General features: G+C 65.3%; 2 protein-coding genes across 3 annotated transcripts; one reads left to right on the top strand and one right to left on the bottom strand.

Moving 5' to 3' along the window:
* Positions 1-508: 508 nt before the first annotated feature.
* NUDT18 (nudix hydrolase 18) lies at positions 509-8,499 on the top strand. The gene is made up of 4 exons (XM_084221863.1): positions 509-539; positions 2,702-2,879; positions 5,667-5,880; positions 7,856-8,499. The coding sequence occupies exons 2-4, from the start codon at positions 2,724-2,726 to the stop codon at positions 8,443-8,445; spliced, it is 960 nt and encodes a 319-aa protein (XP_084077989.1). The 5' UTR covers positions 509-539; positions 2,702-2,723; the 3' UTR covers positions 8,446-8,499.
* A 292-nt stretch (positions 8,500-8,791) lies between these two features.
* On the bottom strand, positions 8,792-17,399 carry FHIP2B (FHF complex subunit HOOK interacting protein 2B). 2 transcript variants are annotated; one of them, XM_084221894.1, is made up of 17 exons: positions 17,303-17,399; positions 17,107-17,185; positions 15,217-15,386; positions 13,624-13,728; positions 13,419-13,541; positions 12,522-13,274; positions 12,240-12,436; positions 12,052-12,160; positions 11,735-11,811; positions 10,767-10,956; positions 10,517-10,677; positions 10,317-10,436; positions 10,152-10,242; positions 9,919-10,071; positions 9,639-9,779; positions 9,463-9,563; positions 8,792-9,381 (listed from the first exon to the last, which is right to left on the bottom strand). In XM_084221894.1, exons 1-17 carry the CDS (start codon positions 17,345-17,347, stop codon positions 9,276-9,278), a joined length of 2,721 nt encoding a protein of 906 aa, XP_084078020.1. In that variant the 5' UTR covers positions 17,348-17,399; the 3' UTR covers positions 8,792-9,275. The 2 variants fall into 2 exon arrangements, with proteins under 2 accessions (XP_084078020.1, XP_084078021.1); XM_084221895.1 differs by having other exon boundaries at positions 13,419-13,538.
* Between the last annotated feature and the right edge of the window lie 473 nt (positions 17,400-17,872).

Below are 17,872 nucleotides of genomic sequence, written 5' to 3'. Positions count from 1 at the left end.
GGGACTCTCCGGTGTCCCGGGGCGGGGGGACAGAGGGTGGCAGAGCCGGGGCTGGCAGAGGGCACCGCTGCCGTGAGCTCTGCCCGGGCTCAGCCTCACAGAACAGCTGGGAACAGCTGGATGGCGCTGCCCGGAGGCTGCGGGACCCGGGGTGCTGCTCCGTCCTGTCCGAGGGAGGAAAATGACTGAACACCGCCGGGCAATTAGCACGGGGCGATTAATTAACACCGGGCAATGACCACTGGGCAATGAATTAACACTTGGCAATTAATTACACCCGGCAATGAGCACTGGGCAAAGGGCACTGGGCCATGAACAAGAGCCGATGGGCACCAAGCGATGACCCTGGCGGAATCAGCGCCGTCTAATTAACCCCGCCTAATTAACTCTGCGCCACGCTCCCACGCGGCCCCTTTAAGACCAAGTCCCGCCCGATCTGAGCGGCAGCAGAATCAACCAATGAGCGGCGAGCTGCGCCGGCGGGTTGACCAATAGGCGGCGGGCAGGGGGCGGGGCCGGCGCGGCGGAGCCCCGGCGCGGTGAGTGCGCGGCGCATGCGCGGGGCGGGGGGTCCCGGAGCCCGCCCGGCGACCCCCGGAGCTGCCGCTGCCCCCCCCGAGCCCACCGCAGCCCCCCGACCCTACTGCAGCCCCCCGAGCCTCACCGCACCCTCCTGGCGCTCCCCCATCCTCCCCGCATCCTCCTGATGCCGCTTGCAGCCCCCCGCCCGCCCCTTCCCGCAGCCCCCCGACTCTTTCTGCATCCCACCCATCCTTGGTGCAGTCCCCCGAGCCTCGCTGCACCCCCCGAGCCTTGCTGGAACCCCCCCAAAACCGTGCCCGCATTGCAGACCCCCAAATCATTACTGCAGCCTCCTTAGAGCACCCTGCAGCCCCCCGAACCTTCACTGCAGCCCCCCGAACCTTCACTGCAGCCCCCAACCCACCCCTCCCTCCACCCTGCAGCCCCCCAAACCCTCCCTTTACTGCAGCCCCCAAACCTTTACTGAACCCCCCAACTCATTCCCTTCCTGCGCCCTGCAGCCCCCCCAAACTCCGCCCTTACCGCACCCCCCAAACCGTCACTGAAGCCCCCCAAACCCTCCCTTAATTGCACCCAATAGCCCCCCCAAATCCTCCCCTGGAGCCCCCCTAAATCCTCCCTTTACTGCAGCTCCCGAATCCTCATTGCAGCCCCCCCAAGCCCTTCCTCGTAGCCCCCCCAAATCCTCCCCTGTAGCCCCCCCAAATCCTCCCTTTACTGCAGCCCCCAAATCCTCATTGCAGCCCCCCCAAACCCTCCCCTGGAGCCCCCCCAAATCCTCCCCTGGAGCTCCCCAAGCCCTCCCTTTACTGCAGCTCCCGAATCCTCATTGCAGCCCCCCCAAACCCTCCCCTGGAGCCCCCCAAGCCCCCCCCGTACCCCCCAATCCCCCGGCCCTAGCTCGCCCCCCGCCCCCCCTGCACCCTGCAGCCCAGCTCGCCCCCGTGCCCCCCCGGCTGGGCGCAGCCCCTCCCCCCCTGGGACCCCCGGGGCTCCCCCCCCAGCTCCAGCCCCCCCGGCACCCCCCAGTCCGCCGAGCTCTTCTACCCCAGCGCGGGCATCGCCCAGTCCAGCCGCCCGTATCCTCCCAGTGCCGCCCAGTCCGGCCGGCCCATTCCTCCCAGTGCCTCCCAGTCCGGCCGGCCCTTCCCCACCAGTGCCGCCCAGTCCGGCCATCCCATTCCTCCCAGTATCCCCCAGTCCGACCGGCCCTTCCCCACCAGTGCCGCCCAGTCGGGCCATCCCATTCCTCCCAGTATCCCCCAGTCCGGCCAGCCCTTCCCCACCAGTATCTCCCAGTCCAGCCAGTCCTTTCCCACCAGTATCCTCCAGTCCAGCCAGCCTTTTCCTCCCAGTATCCTCCAGTCCAGCTACCCCTTTCCTCCCAGTATCTCCCAGTCCGGCCATCCGTTTCCCCCCAGTCTCTTCCAGTCCGGCCAGCCTTTCCCCCCCAGTAACCACCAGTCCGGCCACCCCTTTCCTCCCAGTCTCCTCCAGTCCGGCCACCCCTTCCCGCCCAGTCTCCTCCAGTCCGGCCACCCCTTCCCGCCCAGTCTCCTCCAGTCCAGCCAGCCCTTCACGTCCTTCAGCTTCCCGTGCGTCCTGCAGTCCAGCCAGCCCTTCTCGTACCGCAGCCCCCCCCGGCTCCCCAAATCCTGCCAGCTCTTCCCGCCGGGCCCCCCGTGCCCCCCCCAGTCCGGCCAGCCCCTCCCGTCCCGCGTCCCCCCGTGCCTGCCCCAGTCCGGCCAGCCCCTGTCCTACCGCAGCCCCCCCCGCCTGCCCAAACCCCCCTCTGACCCCCTCCCCACCCCCGCCCCCCCGGGGGTCCCCCAGTCCAGCCGACCCTTCCCCTTCTGCGCCCCCCCCTGCATCGCCAAGGCCACCGAGCTCTTCCCGTGCTACGTCCCCCCCCAGCCCAGCAGACCCCTCCCCATTTACACCCCCCTGCCCATCCCCCAGTCCAGCAGACCCTTCCCCTCCCCCGGCGCCCCTCAGCCCCCCTCCCCGTGCGCCCCACAATCGCCGGATCCCCTCCCTCACCACCCCCTGCAGCCCCCCCGGCGCCGCGGCTCTTTGTCCCCTCGCCTGCACGTCTGGGGGGTCCCCTCGCCCCCCCAAAACCCCGCCACGCCCTGAGCCGGCCCCGCCACGCCCGCAGCTGCCGCGGGACCCCCGCCCGCATGGGGGACGCGCCGGTGCCGGAGCTGGAGGCGGTGCTGGATGGAGGCGCCTGGGAGGTGGGGGCGACTTTCCAGGGGTCCCCCGCGCCCCCCGGGCCCGTCCGCCTGGGCAGGAACGTTTGCTACGTCGTGCTGGCCGTGCTCTTCAACCAGGAGGTGAGGCAGCCCCGCTCCCAGTGCTCCCAGTTCAGCCGGAACATCCGTCCCCCAGTGCTCCCAGTGCAGCCGGAACATCCATCCCCCAGTGCTCCCAGTTCAGCCAGCCATCCCCCAGTGCTCCCAGTTCAGTCAGAACATCCATCCCCCAGTGCTCCCAGTTCAGCCAGCCATCCCCCAGTGCCCCCAGTGCAGCCAGAACATCCATCCCCCAGTGCTCCCAGTTCAGCCAGAACATCCCCCAGTGCCCTCAGTGCAGCCAGGCCATCCCCCCAATGCGGCCAGAACATCCCCCCAGTGCCCCCCAGTGCCCCCAGTGTGTCCAAGCCATCCCCCAGTGCTGCCAGTACAGCCAGAACATCCCCCCCAGTGCCCCCAGGCCATTCCCCCAGTGCCCCCCAGTGCCCCCAGTCCATCCCCCAGTGCCCCCAGTCCATCCCCCAGTGCCCCCAGGCCATCCCCCAGTGCTCCCAGTGCAGCCAGTCCATCCCCCAGTGCCCCCCAGTGCCCCCCAGTCCATCCCCCAGTGCCCCCCAGTGCAGTCAGAACATCCCCCAGTACTCCCAGTGCAGCCACCCCTTTCTCCCCAGCACCTTTTAGTCCAGTACCCCCCAGTATCCCCAGTCCAGCTACACTTTCTCCCCAGTACCCCCAGTGCAGGCACCCTGTCCCCCCATCCCAGCCCGTGTCCCCCCATCCCAACCCCTGTCCCCCCATTCCCGCCCCTGTCCCCCCATTCCATCCCTGTCCCCCATTCCATCCCTGTCCCCCATTCCATCCCTGTCCCCCCATTCCATCCCTGTCCCCCCATCCCAGCCCCTGTCCCCCATTCCAGCCCCTGTCCCCCGTCCCAGCCCGTGTCCCCATTCCAGCCCCTTCCCCCCCATTCCATCCCTGTCCCCCATCCCATCCCTGTCCCCCATTCCATCCCTGTCCCCCATTCCCGCCCCTGTCCCCTGTCCCAGCCCGTGTCCCCCCTTTCCCGCCCCTGTCCCCCCATTCCATCCCTGTCCCCCCGTCCCACCCCTGTCCCCCTGTCCCACCCCGTGTCCCCCTGTCCCAGTCCCTGTCCCCCGTCCCAGCCCGTGTCCCCCATTCCATCCCTGTCCCCCCATTCCCATCCCTGTCCCCCCATTCCATCCCTGTCCCCCATTCCATCCCTGTCCCCCCATTCCCATCCCTGTCCCCCCATTCCATCCCTGTCCCCCATTCCATCCCTGTCCCCCCATTCCATCCCTGTTCCCCATCCCATCCCTGTCCCCCGTCCCATCCCTGTCCCCCATTCCCGCCCCTGTCCCCCATCCCAGCCCGTGTCCCCATTCCATCCCTGTCCCCCATCCCAGCCCGTGTCCCCATTCCATCCCTGTCCCCCATCCCAGCCCGTGTCCCCCGTCCCATCCCTGTCCCCCGTCCCATCCCTGTCCCCCATTCCCGCCCCTGTCCCCCATTCCCGCCCCTGTCCCCCGTCCCAGCCCGTGTCCCCCTGTCCCAGCCTGTGTCCCCCATTCCATCCCTGTCCCCCATCCCATCCCTGTCCCCCATTCCATCCCTGTCCCCCCATTCCATCCCTGTCCCCCATTCCATCCCTGTCCCCCCATCCCATCCCTGTCCCCCGTCCCAGCCCGTGTCCCCCTGTCCCATCCCCTGTCCCCTGTCCCAGCCCGTGTCCCCCATTCCATCCCTGTCCCCCCATCCCAGCCCGTGTCCCCCATTCCACCCCCTGTCCCCCATTCCATCCCTGTCCCCCCATTCCATCCCTGTCCCCCCATCCCAGCCCGTGTCCCCCATTCCATCCCTGTCCCCCATTCCATCCCTGTCCCCCATTCCCGCCCCTGTCCCCCATTCCATCCGTGTCCCCCATTCCATCCCTGTCCCCCATCCCATCCCTGTCCCCCATTCCATCCCTGTCCCCCCATTCCATCCCTGTCCCCCATTCCATCCCTGTCCCCCCATCCCATCCCTGTCCCCCGTCCCAGCCCGTGTCCCCCTGTCCCATCCCCTGTCCCCTGTCCCAGCCCGTGTCCCCCATTCCATCCCTGTCCCCCCATCCCAGCCCGTGTCCCCCATTCCACCCCCTGTCCCCCATTCCATCCCTGTCCCCCCATTCCATCCCTGTCCCCCCATCCCAGCCCGTGTCCCCCATTCCATCCCTGTCCCCTCATTCCATCCCTGTCCCCCGTCCCAGCCCGTGTCCCCCTGTCCCCTCATTCCATCCCTGTCCCCCCAACCCAGCCCCTTTCCCCCCATTCCATCCCTGTCTCCCATTCCATCCCTGTCCCCCATCCCACCCCCCGTCCCCCGTCCCAGCCCGTGTCCCCCATCCCATCCCTGTCCCCCATTCCATCCCTGTCCCCCCATCCCATCCCTGTCCCCCATCCCATCCCTGTCCCCCATTCCATCCCTGCCCCCCATTCCATCCCTGTCCCCCCATCCCAGCCCGTGTCCCCCATTCCATCCCTGTCCCCCATTCCATCCCTGTCCCCCCATTCCATCCCTGTCCCCCCATCCCAGCCCGTGTCCCCCATTCCATCCCTGTCCCCTCATTCCATCCCTGTCCCCCGTCCCAGCCCGTGTCCCCCTTTCCCCCCATTCCATCCCTGTCCCCCATTCCATCCCTGTCTCCCATTCCATCCCTGTCCCCCCATCCCATCCCTGTCCCCCGTCCCAGCCCGTGTCCCCCTGTCCCATCCCCTGTCCCCCGTCCCAGCCCGTGTCCCCCCGTCCCAGCCCGTGTCCCCCCGTCCCAGCCCGTGTCCCCCATCCCAGCCCGTGTCCCCGTGTCCCCAGGACGCGCTGCTGCTGGTGCAGGAGGCCAAGCCCGAGTGCCGCGGCCGCTGGTACCTGCCCGCGGGCCGCATGGAGCCGGGCGAGGCCATCGTGGCCGCGCTGCGCCGGGAGGTGCGCGAGGAGTCGGGGCTGGACTGCGAGCCCGTCACGCTGCTGGCGCTGGAGGAGCGCGGCCCCGCCTGGATCCGCTTCTCCTTCCTGGCGCGGGCCACAGGTGTGTGCTGGCACCGGGGGCACCGGGGGGCACCGGGGAGTGTCCCCAGCCGGCTCCGTGCTGGGTGTCAGTGTCCCCTGCCAGCCCCACGGTGGGTGTCAGTGTCCCCTGCCAGCCCCACGGTGGGTATCACTGTCCCCTGCCAGCCCCACTATGGGTGTCCCTGTCCCCTGGCACCCCTATGATGGGTATCCCTGTCCCCTGCCAGCCCCAAGACGGGTGTCCCTGTCCTCTGCCAGCCCCATGATGGCAACTGTCACCCCCGCGGTGGGTATCCTGTCCCCTGGCACCCCCATGGTGGGTGTCCCTGTCCCCTGCCAGCCCCATGATGGGTATCAGTGTCCCCTGCCAGCCCCACGATGGGTATCCTGTCCCCTGGCACCCCCATGATGGGTGTCCCTGTCCCCTGCCAGCCCCAAGATGGGTGTCCCTGTCTCCTGACAGTTCCTTGATGGGTGTCCCTGTCCCCTGACAGTCCCATGATGGGTGTCCCTGTCCCCTGCCAGCCCCATGGTGGGTATCAGTGTCCCCTGCCAGCCCCATGGTGGTGTCCCTGTCCCCTGCCAGCCCCATGATGAGTATCAGTGTCCCCTGCCAGCCCCACAATGGGTGTCACTGTCCCCTGCCAGTCCCATGATGGGTGTCCCTGTCCCCTGCCAGCCCCACGGTGGGTGTCCCTGTCCCCTGCCAGCCCCATGGTGGGTATCAGTGTCCTCTGCCAGCCCCACGGTGGGTATCCATGTCCCCTGCCAGCTCCATGATGGGTGTCCCTGTCCCCTGCCAGCCCCATGATGGCAGGTGGCACCCCCGTGGTGGTTGTCCCTGTCCCCTGGCACCCCCATGGTGGGTGTCCTGTCCCCTGGCACCCCCATGATGGGTGTCCCTGTCCCCTGGCACCCTCATCATGGGTATCCTGTCCCCTGCCAGCCCCACGATGGGTGTCAGTGTCCCCACCGCTCCTGTGCCCAGTCATCCGTGTCCCCTGCCACCTTTGTGCCAGCTCACTGATGTCCCCTGCAAACCCCGTGATGGATTTTAGCACCTTCGTGCCATCACTGTCCCCTGCCACCACCCCCCAAGCCCCACACAGGGCCACCAGTGTCACCTCTCAGCCACCTTGGGGTTCTCAATGTCCCACCAGTGTCCCCTCTCAGGCCATCTCAGGGTTCTCAATGTCCCACCAGTGTCACCTCTCAGCCGCCTCGGGGATCTCAATGCCCCACCAGTGTCCCCTCTCAGGCCACCTCGGGGATCTCAATGTCCCACCAGTGTCACCTCTCAGCCACCTCAGGGTTCTCAATGTCCCACCAGTGTCACCTCTCAGGCCATCTGGGGGTCTCAATGCCCCACCAGTGTCACCTCTCAGCCACCTCGGGGTTCTCAATGTCCCACCAGTGTCCCCTCTCAGCCACCTCGGGGTTCTTAATGTCCCACCAGTGTCCCCTCTCAGGCCATCTCAGGGTTCTCAATGTCCCACCAGTGTCCCCTCTCAGGCCACCTTGGGGTTCTCAATGCCCCACCAGTGTCCCCTCTCAGACCACCTCAGGGTTCTCAATGTCCCACCAGTGTCCCCTCTCAGGCCACCTCGGGGTTCTCAATGTCCCATCAGTGTCCCCTCTCAGGCCACCTCAGTGTTCTCAATGTCCCATCAGTGTCACCTCTCAGGCCACCTCAGGGTTCTCAATGTCCCATCAGTGTCACCTCTCAGCCACCTTGGGGGTCTCAATGCCCCACCAGTGTCAGCTCTCAGGCCACCTTGGGATTCTCAATGTCCCACCTGTGTCACCTCTCAGGCCACCTCGGGGGTCTCAATGTCCCACCAGTGTCCCCTCTCAGGCCACCTCGGGGGTCTCAATGTCCCACCAGTGTCCCCTCTCAGCCACCTCGGGGTTCGCAATGTCCCACCAGTGTCCCCCCCACCCCCTTCCCGCTGTCCCTCTGTCCCCCCCATTCCGTGCCACCCCTCTCCGCTCAGGTGGGACCCTGAAGACCCTGGAGGACGCTGACTCCGAGTCCCTCCAAGCCACCTGGTGGCCCGGGGACCCGCGCTCGCTGCCGCTGCGCTCTCCGGACATCCTGCCCGTGCTGGAGCTCGCCGCCCGCTACCGCCGCAGCCCCGCGCACCCGCCGACGCTGCCGCGGGAGCTGCCCTGCTCCCCGCTCTGCCTGCGCCTCCTGCTGCCCTTCTCCAACGCCTCCGGCGACCTGTGGCTGCTGCTGGCCACCGCCGGCACCCCGCACCTGCCCGTGGTGGCCTGCGGCACGTCCCCGTCCGAGCTGCGTGCGGGGCTGCGCCCGCCGCTGCTGCGGCTGCTGCGGGAGCGCCTGGCCTGGGAGCCGCAGCCCGCGGCTCTGGGGCTGCTGGGGCTGCAGCACCGCCCCGGTAACCCCGGGGACACCGACGGCGTCTGCTTCAACGTGCTGCTGAGCGTGGCACCGGGCAGCCAGCGGGAGCGGCCCCCCGAGCCCCGCGACCCCGCGCTGCGCTGGTGGCCCGTGCGGGAGGAGCGGCTGCGGGGCCGCGTCCTGCGGAGGATCCGCGCCACCGTGCCCGTGCGGAGTTAGGGCACCGAGCCCGGTGTGCGAGTGCGGGGCTCGGGGGCAAACGGGGAGCACCGGGGTGGGCTGATCGGGGAGGGGGGGCTGGGAGCTGAAAGAAAATAAACCCGGCTGCTGCTGATGCTGCTGGTGGTGGTGTGTGCGGGCTTGGGTGGGGTATGGGGGGAAATGGGGTTTGGGGGTGTCTGGGGGAAAATAGGGGGTGGGATTTTGGGGTGTTTGGGGGAAATGGGCAGTGGGTTTGGGGGAAAATGCAGAGTGGGGTTTTGGGGTGTTTGGGGGAAAATGGGCAGTGGGTTTGGGGGAAAATGCAGAGTGGAGTTTTGGGGTGTTTGGGAATGGGCACAGGAGGTGGTGCTGAGTCACAGCTTTATTGGAGCAGAGTCCCATCACCCTGGGGAGGGGCTTTGCGGGGTCTGGGGGGGACAGTCCCCCACCAGAGCACACACACGTGTCACACACACACACACAGACATGTCACACATGTCACACTCCCCCTGCCACAGAGCCAGGGCAGGGGACAACCGAGTCCTTGCAGCTGAGCTGGGGGGGAGCTCTGTCCTACACACCCCATTATTGCCTAAAAATTCCCTGCTGGAGCCTCGGGGGGAGCAGGAACCGCCACCCAGGAGGAGCCACAGCAGCCACGGCCCCGCACCCAGCGCGGGGACGTGGCGACACCTCGGGGCTGGCCGCGGCGACAACGAAGGACTCGGCGCCTCCTCATCCTCCTGCGAGGTTGGAGCCACGGCCACTCCTGGCTCCTGCAGGGCCACCGGAAGGCGGGCGGGGCCACCCCAGCGGCCACCACCCAAGAGGGGAGCTCGGGGAGGGGCTCAGGGTGGCCCCTCGGGTGTCCCCTTGACCAGGGCGATGGCAGCCAGCTCCTTGCAGAACTCCTCCAGCACCACCACGCCCTGGAACAGCACCGCGTGATCCATCCTGCGGGGGGACACCAGCGATGGTTGGGGGGGGGTCTGTGGGGTACAACCCCTCCCCAAAAGGGCGTTTTGAGGGACTCACTGCTCTCCTGGCACCAGCCCCAGGAGCTGCTGGCGCACCAGGAGCAGCTTGGCCCTGGAGTGGGGCACGCGCTGGAGCCGCTGCATCAGCTCCCCGATCACCTGGGGAGGGAGGAGAGAGTCACCTGCCGGCCAGGGGGTGTCCCCGCGTCCCCACGGCCCCGTGGGTGACATTACCCTGACGAGGACGGAGAAGAGCGAGCGGCAGCCGGGGGCCAGGCTGAGGTAGGGGTCCAGCAGGTACTCGTGGAGGTGGGGGTGGGGGAAGGCGGCCAGCTGGGACAGCACCGAGGTCACCTGCAGGTTCAGGCTGTAGGGCTGGGATGGGGGGGGTGCTCAGGACCTGGTGTGGGGGTGACCCCCCCACACCCCCTCGTTCTGAGCCCCACCAAGCAAAGCTGATGCTTTTGGCCACTTTGGGGGGATCCTGGTGGGCCCCCAGGTGTGCCCCTGGTACCTGATCCAGGATCCGGCTCATCCGGTCGAACAGCACCTTGAGGAAGTGTCCCTCGTAAAAAGCCACTCCGGGGTGACAGCAGTGACAGGAGTCCAGGGGCCGGGGGGACGAGGGCCACCCCCACGGGGCCGCGCTGGCACGGCACGCCTGCACCTGCCCGGGGGGGACAGCAGGTGAGAGCCAGGGGTGGGGACAGCCCCCAGCTGGGGCTGGGGACACCCCCAGGCACCCACCATGGCCAGGGCATCGTGCACGTAGGTGTCGTATCCGCCCTCCTCCATGCACGACGAGGTCTTGGCCTCCTCGGGGACCAGGCACAGGAAGCTGGAAGAGAGGGGGGAGAGGATGGGGAGGGGGATGCAGCCCCCCCACTGCAGCCCAGCCCCTCCAAGCCCTACCTGCTGACCACCTCGCTCACTTGCCCCTTCCCCGACGGGGCCGATGCCGGGGAGGGATTTTTTGTCGCTCCGAAGCTGTCTGGGAATCCGTCGGTGAAATAGGGATCCTCCTCCAGCTCCCTGTGCGGGCTCAGCGTGAGGGGGGTGGGCGGTGGGTGGGGGGCGCCCCCCCAGCCCTGCCCCAGCCCCCCCTCACTCACAGCCCGTCCTCCTCGGGGTCCGTCTCGGGGGGCCCGCGCTCCTCGGGGCCGCGCTGCAGGTAAGCCCTGCCCTCCAGGTTGCGCAGCACCAGGTTGTGAGCCACGTGCTCGTGGGGCTTCCTCAGCAGCTCCTCGAAGAGCCGCAGGCTGGCCAGGCTGATCTGGGCACAGCCAGCGGGGTGAGACCCCCTGGCACCGCTGCCCACCCACCCACCCACCCTGCCAGCCCTGCCAGCCCAGGTGAGCTCACCTCGTCGCACAGGTGGTCGCAGCGGTCGATGAGCTGCGCCCGCAGCGGGTGGGGGGCGTCCCCGGGGGTCTCGGGGTGCCGGTGGGGTCCCAGCAGGAAGAGGACGAGGCGGTGGAGCAGGGCAGGAGAGCGGAGCTGCCGCACCGTGCCCGTCAGCACGGCCGTGGCGCCCAGCACGGCCAGCTCGGACCTGGGGGGTGGGAGGGGGTGTTTGGCCAGGGAAAAGGGGGAACCCCCATTCCTGGCTCTGAGGGGGTCCTGAGGAGCAGAACACCCTGCTGGGGTTGGGATGGAAAAAGGGGAACCCCCCACTCCTGGCTCCCAGGGGGTCCTGAGGAGCAGAACACCCCAGCTGGGGTCAGGGTGGTTGTCCAGGGAAAAAGGGGAACCCCAAGCCCAGGCTCTGAGGAACACCAAGCCCCAGCTGGGATCGGGGTGGTTAACCAGGGAAAAGGGGGAACCCCCACTCTGGGCTCTGAGGGGGTCCTGAGGAGCAGAACACCCCAGCTGGGGTCGGGGTGGTTGTCCAGGGAAAAAGGGGAACCCCAAGCCCAGGCTCTGAGGAACATCAATCCCCAGCTGGGATTGGGGTGTTTGTCCAGGGAAAAGGGGGAACCCCCACTCCTGGCTCTGAGGAGCAGAAAGCCCCAGCTGGAGTCAGGGTGTTTGTCCTGGGAAAAGGGGGAACCCCCCATTTCTGGCTCCAAGGGGGTCCTGAGGAGCAGAACACCCAGCTGGGGTTGGGGTGGGAAAAGGGGAACCCCCCCCTCTCCTCCTGGCTCCAAGGGGGTCCTGAGGAGCAGAACGCCCCAGCTGGGGTCAGGGTGGTTGTCCAGGGAAAAGGGGAACTCCCAAGGGGGTCCTGAGGAGCAGAAAGCCCCAGCTGGGATTGGGATAGAAAAAGGGGAACCCCACTCCTGGTTCCAAGGGGGTCCTGAGGAGCAGAACGCCCTGCTGGGGTCACTCACATCTGCAGGAGCTGCGGCTGCAGGATTCCCTGGAAGAACTTCTCCTCCACGGCCTCGCTGACAGCATCGGCCACGAGCTGGGGGGGAAGGAGGGGCTGAGAGTGGGGACCCCCCCACAGGACATAACACAGCCTTAAATTACACCCCGGGAGGTGAGGGTTGGGTTAGCAAGAGTTTCTCCACAGGAAGGTGACTGGATGTTGGAATGGGGCTGCCAGGGAAGCGGCGGAGTCGCCATCCCCGGAGGTGGCACTCAGTGACAAGGAGGGGATCAGGCCCAAATCGATGCCCAGACGAAGCAATCCCGTGGCTCTCACCGGGTGGGCGCCCAGCACCAGCTCATCCAGGAAATCCAGCCAGCCCAGGAACTCAGCCAGGCTCTCCTTCCCCGGGAAACCCCCGTCCCCAGCGCCATCCCCCTGCGACCTGCACGGCAAGGGGAACAACGCGGGGCTGTGACACCGCCCGGCCGGCACCCGGCACGCCCATCCCGGCGTCCCCTCACCTCCAGCTGGCCCTGCCCATGGCGAGGACGTCGGCGGGGTCGGTGCCGGCGGGCACGGCGCCGTAGAGGTGGCAGAGGTGACCCACGAGCAGCTGGCACAGGGCACTGCCCCGCACCAGGCAGGTGGCAGCGGCCTCCTGGGACAGCCCCGCCAGCAGCAGCAGGTTCTCCCGAGCCTTCAGCGCCACCCGGCTCTTCTGCGAGGAAGAGGAGGAGGGCACGGGGGTGGCCACACGCCTGGCAGTGCCTGCCGGCCCCGAGGTGCCACCCCTGAGGGCGTACCTTGCTGCGGCACAGTGCCACCAGGCAGGTGACGAGGTTGCTGTCCCTGCGTGGCAGGGAGGGCTGGGCTGGAGGGCGGCTGGCCGGGGGATGCTCCAGGTGCTCTGCCCTCGGGGTGGAGGTGGCAGAGGTGCCTGAGGGATGCTCCAAACCCTCTGCCCTGGGCACGGAGCCGGCAGAGGTGCCCGGGGGATGCTGCAGGCGCTCCTCCCTGGGTGTGGAACTGGCAGAGGTGCCTGGGGGATGCTCCAAACTCTTTGCCATGGAGGTGGCAGAGATGCCCGAGGGATGCTCCAGACGCTTCTCCCTCGGGGTGGAGGTGGCAGAGGTGCCTGAGGGATGCTCCAAACCCTTTGCCATGGAGGTGGCAGAGATGCTCAGGGGATGCTCCAGACCCTCTGACCTGGGTGTGGAGCTGGCACAGGTGCCCAAGGGATGCTCCAGATGCTCCTCCCTGGGGGTGGAGGTGGCAGCAGTGCCTGGGGGATGCTCCAAACCCTCTGCTCTGAAGGTGGAGCTGGCAGAGATGCCCAGGGGATGCTCCAAACACTCCTCCCTGGGCGTGAAGCTGGCACAGGTGCCCGGGGGATGCTCCAAACCCTCTGCCTTGGGGGTGGAAGTGGCAGCAGTGCCTGGGGGATGCTCCAGATGCTCCTCCCTGGGGGTGGAGGTGGCAGCAGTGCCTGAGGGATGCTCCAGACCCTCTGCCCTGGTGCTCTCTGGGGCTCTCCTCCCGTTCAGGATTCTTTTTCCCTGGAGAGGAAGAGGAGCAGCAAAGCGCTGCAGCCACCACCTTCCTCCTCCTCACCCCGTGGCAGGGAGGAGGCCGCAAAGGGGGGGTCCAAAACCCCAACTGGGGGAGCCCAAACCCCAACTGGGCACCCCACACCGCCCCACCTCCAGGATGTAGGGCAGCAGGCTGGGATCCTGCTGGATCTTGGAGCAGAGCACGGCGGCGAACTGCACCTCCTCCTTCTCGGTGCCGGAGCCCAGGCGGTCCCCGCTGAGCTGGAGCAGCTTCTGGGGAGCAGGGGTGGGGATGTGGGGGTGCTGGGGGTGTCCCCTGCGGGTGTCCCCCCCCCGGGGACAGGTGGCACCTCACCTGCACGGGCCGGTGCACGTTGAGGTAGTGCAGGAGCGGGTGCTGGAGCCGCCCCAGCAGGCGGGTGAAGAAGAGCAGGACCTGCTGCCTCATCCCGGGGGGGTACTGGCACAGGGGACACGGGGACAGCAGTCAGCCTGAAACTGCCCCAAATCACCCCAAACTATCCCTCCAACTCCCTTCACATTCTCCACAAAAATCCCTTCCCCCAGGGTTTTCCTCCTGGGCAGCTGAGAAGCCTCAGAGAAAAATGAAACCAATTCTGGTCTCATTTGCTTCTCCTGTGTTTTGCTGCTTTGGAATGTGGGGATTGTTCACCCCCAGGTCATTGTTTCATTGCATTCTGCTGTGAATTATTTTTGACTCTTCAGCCAATCAAGGCCAAGCTGTGCTGAGACTCTTTCCAGAGTCTGGCACGCAGATAGTTAAAAAATAAAAATAAAAGCATCTGCTACTTGGCTTTGCAGGATGAGGTGCCAGGTGTGGGAAAAAAAAGTAAATATTGGCCAAATTATATTTGGAGCTCTGTGCAAATTACAATTATATTTATTTTATTTTTTACTATTTTTATTATTTTTATAGTTTTATATTTTTTAATATTTTATTATTTTACATAATAAAAAATATGTATAATTAAAATTACAAATTACAAATATCATGGCTCTGCTGCCCTTTTCCTGCTAATAATAGCAACAAGGAACCCAGAAATAGATTTTTATTCAAATTGAGGTGGAAACACGCTGGTCCTTTCACACCCAGGAGGATTTGGGGTGCTGGAAAATGATCCCCCACATTTTTATTATTTTTTTATTTTCTTTAGTATAGTTTAGAATAGCATTCTTTAATGTAATATATTATCATAAAATATTAAATCAGCCTTCTGAGAACATGGACTCAGATTCATCATTCCTCCCTTCATCGGGGCAAATACAACATTTAACAATGAGGAGTTAACTCAATTCTCTGAGTAAAAAAATCTGGGGGATTATTTCCCAGCACCCCAAAACCCCAAATCCTCCTGGGTGTGAAAGGACCAGCGTGTTTCCACCTCTATTTGAATAAAAATCTATTTCTAGGGGCCTTGTTGCTATTATTAGCAGGAAAATGACAGCAGAGCCATTATATTTATTATATCTTTGGCCAAAATTTACTTTTTTTTCCACACCTGGCACCTCATCCTGTAAAGCCTAGTAGCAGATGCTTTTATTTTTATTTTTTAAATATCTGGTTTTATTTTAAAAATATCGGTATGACAGATATTTTTTAAAAACCTTTCCTGTACAAGCAGGGATGTGCTGAGGTGCAGGCTCCCAGAAAGGATCTCAGGATCTTGAGACCCTCAAAACCCTCCCAAAAAAGCCTCACAAAACCCCAATTTTCCCCAAAAAGGCCAACTATCCCCCCAACAAAAAAGCCAATTTTCCCAAAAAAAACCAAACCCCAAGTCCTGCGACCGCCTCCCACTTCCCAAACTCCCCTTTTTCTGGAAAAAATGCTCCAAAATTCAGATTACTGCAGGGCACCAGGTGAAGCGGCTGGGACAGGCTGCGGGTTCGGGCTCTCCCGAGGGATTCTCCCGATTCCCTGGCTCACCTCCGCCTTCCCCAGCGTGCCCAGGGTCTCCAGCAGTTTGTGCTGCAGCAGGAACTCCAGGCACGGCCCCGCGTCCCCCGGCGGGCGCTGCCGCTCCTCGTGCACCAGGATGTCCAACATCTGCCGCAGGCGCCACGGGATGTCCGTCTGCCGCGCCGGAACGCTCTCGTCTGCGGGGATTGGGGGTTCGGGATCAGGGATGGGGGATTGGGGATCAGGGATTGGGGATTGGGGGATTGGAGATCAAGGATTGGGGATTGGGGGTTCGAGGATCAGGGATTGGGGATCAGAGATTCTGGGACTGGGGGTTCGGGGATCAGGGATTGGGGATTGGGGGTTTGGGGATCAGGGATTTGGGGATCAGGGATTGGGGATCAGGGATTGGTGATTGGGGATCAGGGATTTGGGGATCAGGGATTCTGGGATTGGGGGTTTGGGGATCAGGGACTGGGGATTGAGGGTTTGCGGATTGGGGATTAGGGACTGGGGGTTCAGGGATCAGGGATTTGGGGATCAGGGATTCGGGGATTGGGGATCAGGGATTTGGATATTGGGGGTTGGGGGATCAGGGATTGGGGATTGGGGGTTCGGGGATCAGGGATTTGGGGGTTCAGGGACAGGGGATCAGGGATTGAAGATCAGGGATTCAGGGATTGGGGGTTTGAGGATCAGGGATTCAGGGATTGGGGATCAGGGACTGATGATCAGGGATTTGGGGATCAGGGATTCGGGGATTGGGGATCAGGGAATTGGGGGTTCGGGGATTTGGGGATCGGGGGTTCAGGGATCTGGGATTTGGGGATTGGGATTCGGGGATTTGGGGGTTCAGGGATCTGGGGATTTGGAGATTCACGGATTCAGAGATTCAGGGATCCAGGTGTTCACGCATTCAAGGATTGGGGGCTGTGGCGGGGCCCCCCGGGCACAGCAGCGGGAGGGACGCCCCGGTGAGGCGCCAGCCGTGCCAGCGGGGTCCTGCCAGGGGTTTTCCCTGATCCGTGCCATCCCTAAATCCTGCTCCTCCGGAGCGGGAGCGACGCTAGATGGCAATGTCAGGATGGAACAGCCGCTTCCGCTCCGGCCTAGGACGCTGCCGGACATCCCGCTCCTCCCGCCGCTGCCCGTTCCGTTCCCCCGGTGGGCACCGGAGACCCCCGGGCAGAACCGGGACCGAGATCCGCCGGGGAACCCGGGGCCGGATCTCACCCGGCGCTGTTCCAGCGCTCCCGGGGCTCCCGGAGGGACGTGTCCCCGCCTGTGCCGGGAGTGTCCCCAGCCACCCCAAAGTGTCCGTGCCGACCCCACCGCGCTGCCGGGGGGCGCGGCTGGGCAGGGCAGAGACCCCCGCAGGGGTGAATCCTGCCGGGCTTTGGGAAAGGCGTCCCGGGGCCGGTCCACACGTGCCAGGGCAGCCACGGCGCACCGGGGTCCTGTGCCAGGGCACGGGGTCCCACCGCAGGGTGCAGGGATTTGTCGCAGGACACGGGGTCCTGTCCCGGGACGTGTCCCTGACCCTGCTCCAGGGCACAGGTATCATTCCCAGACCGGGGATCCCGTTTTAGGACACAGGGACGCTCTCCAAAGAGCTCTCCCGGTCCCTTCCCAGGATTTGGGATCGTGTCCCAGGGAATGGGGTCCCCTCTTAGAGCACTGCGACCCCTCCGCCGCCCCCGCCGTGGGCACAGAAACCTTATCCCCGTTTTTAGGACACCCTATTTTAGGACCTCTCCTAGGACACGACAACTCTGTTCCCACACCACAAGGACTTTATTCCCACCCGAGACCCCCTCCCGGGGAAAAAGAACTCCATCCCGGGAAACACAAACCCCATCCTGGGACAAAAGCACCCCAAGCCGGGGGCACCGGGACCCTCCCCCGCACCCCACTCACCTGTGGCCTCCAGGTAATAGCCGGTGATGCCGGTCCAGTGCTCGGTGAAGGCTTCCAGCAGGTCCACGCTGGGCTCCCGCTGCTCGCACCGGGATCGGGGTCAGGGGGGCACGGAATCCCCCGGTCCCGGTCCCGGTCCCGGTCCCGGTCCCGGTTCCCGTCGCGTTCCTCCCGCGTCCCCCCCGGCCCCGCTCACCGTCTCCACCGCCTGCTGCAGCAGCGCTCCCAGCCGGCTGAGCATGGCTGGGACCCCCGGGACCGGAACCGGCCCCGGTCCCGACCCCGCTCCGGCCCCGCCATCCCCGGCCCCGCCCCCGGTCCCGCCCGGTCCCGCCCCCGGCGGCTCCGCTGCCGCTCCCGGCGGGATGGGGCGGGGTGGGAGCGAGAAGGGCGGAGGACCGAGAGGTTGGGAAGGTGCCTCAGCCCTAAAATTGCTCCGCGGGCAGTTCTGGATGGGGACGGACCCACACACCTGGATGGGAACAAACCCCCACACACCGGGGAGGGGGGCATCCCCCCAGCCCAGGTGGACCCCACAAATCCCTTCAGGGGATCGGGATTGACCCCGGAAACCCCTTCACCGGGATCAGGATACCCCTCAAAAACTGCTTCCTTGGGATTGGGACTGACCCCACAAACTCCTTCACGGGATCAGGACTGACCCCACAAACCCCTTCACCAAGATGGGGATGAACCCCACAAACTCCTGGCACCAGATTCAGGATACCCCCACAAACTCTTTTTTTGGGGTCAGGACTGACCCCAC

The sequence above is a fragment of the Fringilla coelebs genome, assembly GCF_963513975.1.
Source record: "Fringilla coelebs genome assembly, chromosome: 26".
NCBI lineage: Eukaryota > Metazoa > Chordata > Aves > Passeriformes > Fringillidae > Fringilla > Fringilla coelebs.
The sequence above is the reverse complement of the archived record's forward strand: the minus strand, read 5'-3'. Positions and strand labels throughout refer to the sequence as shown.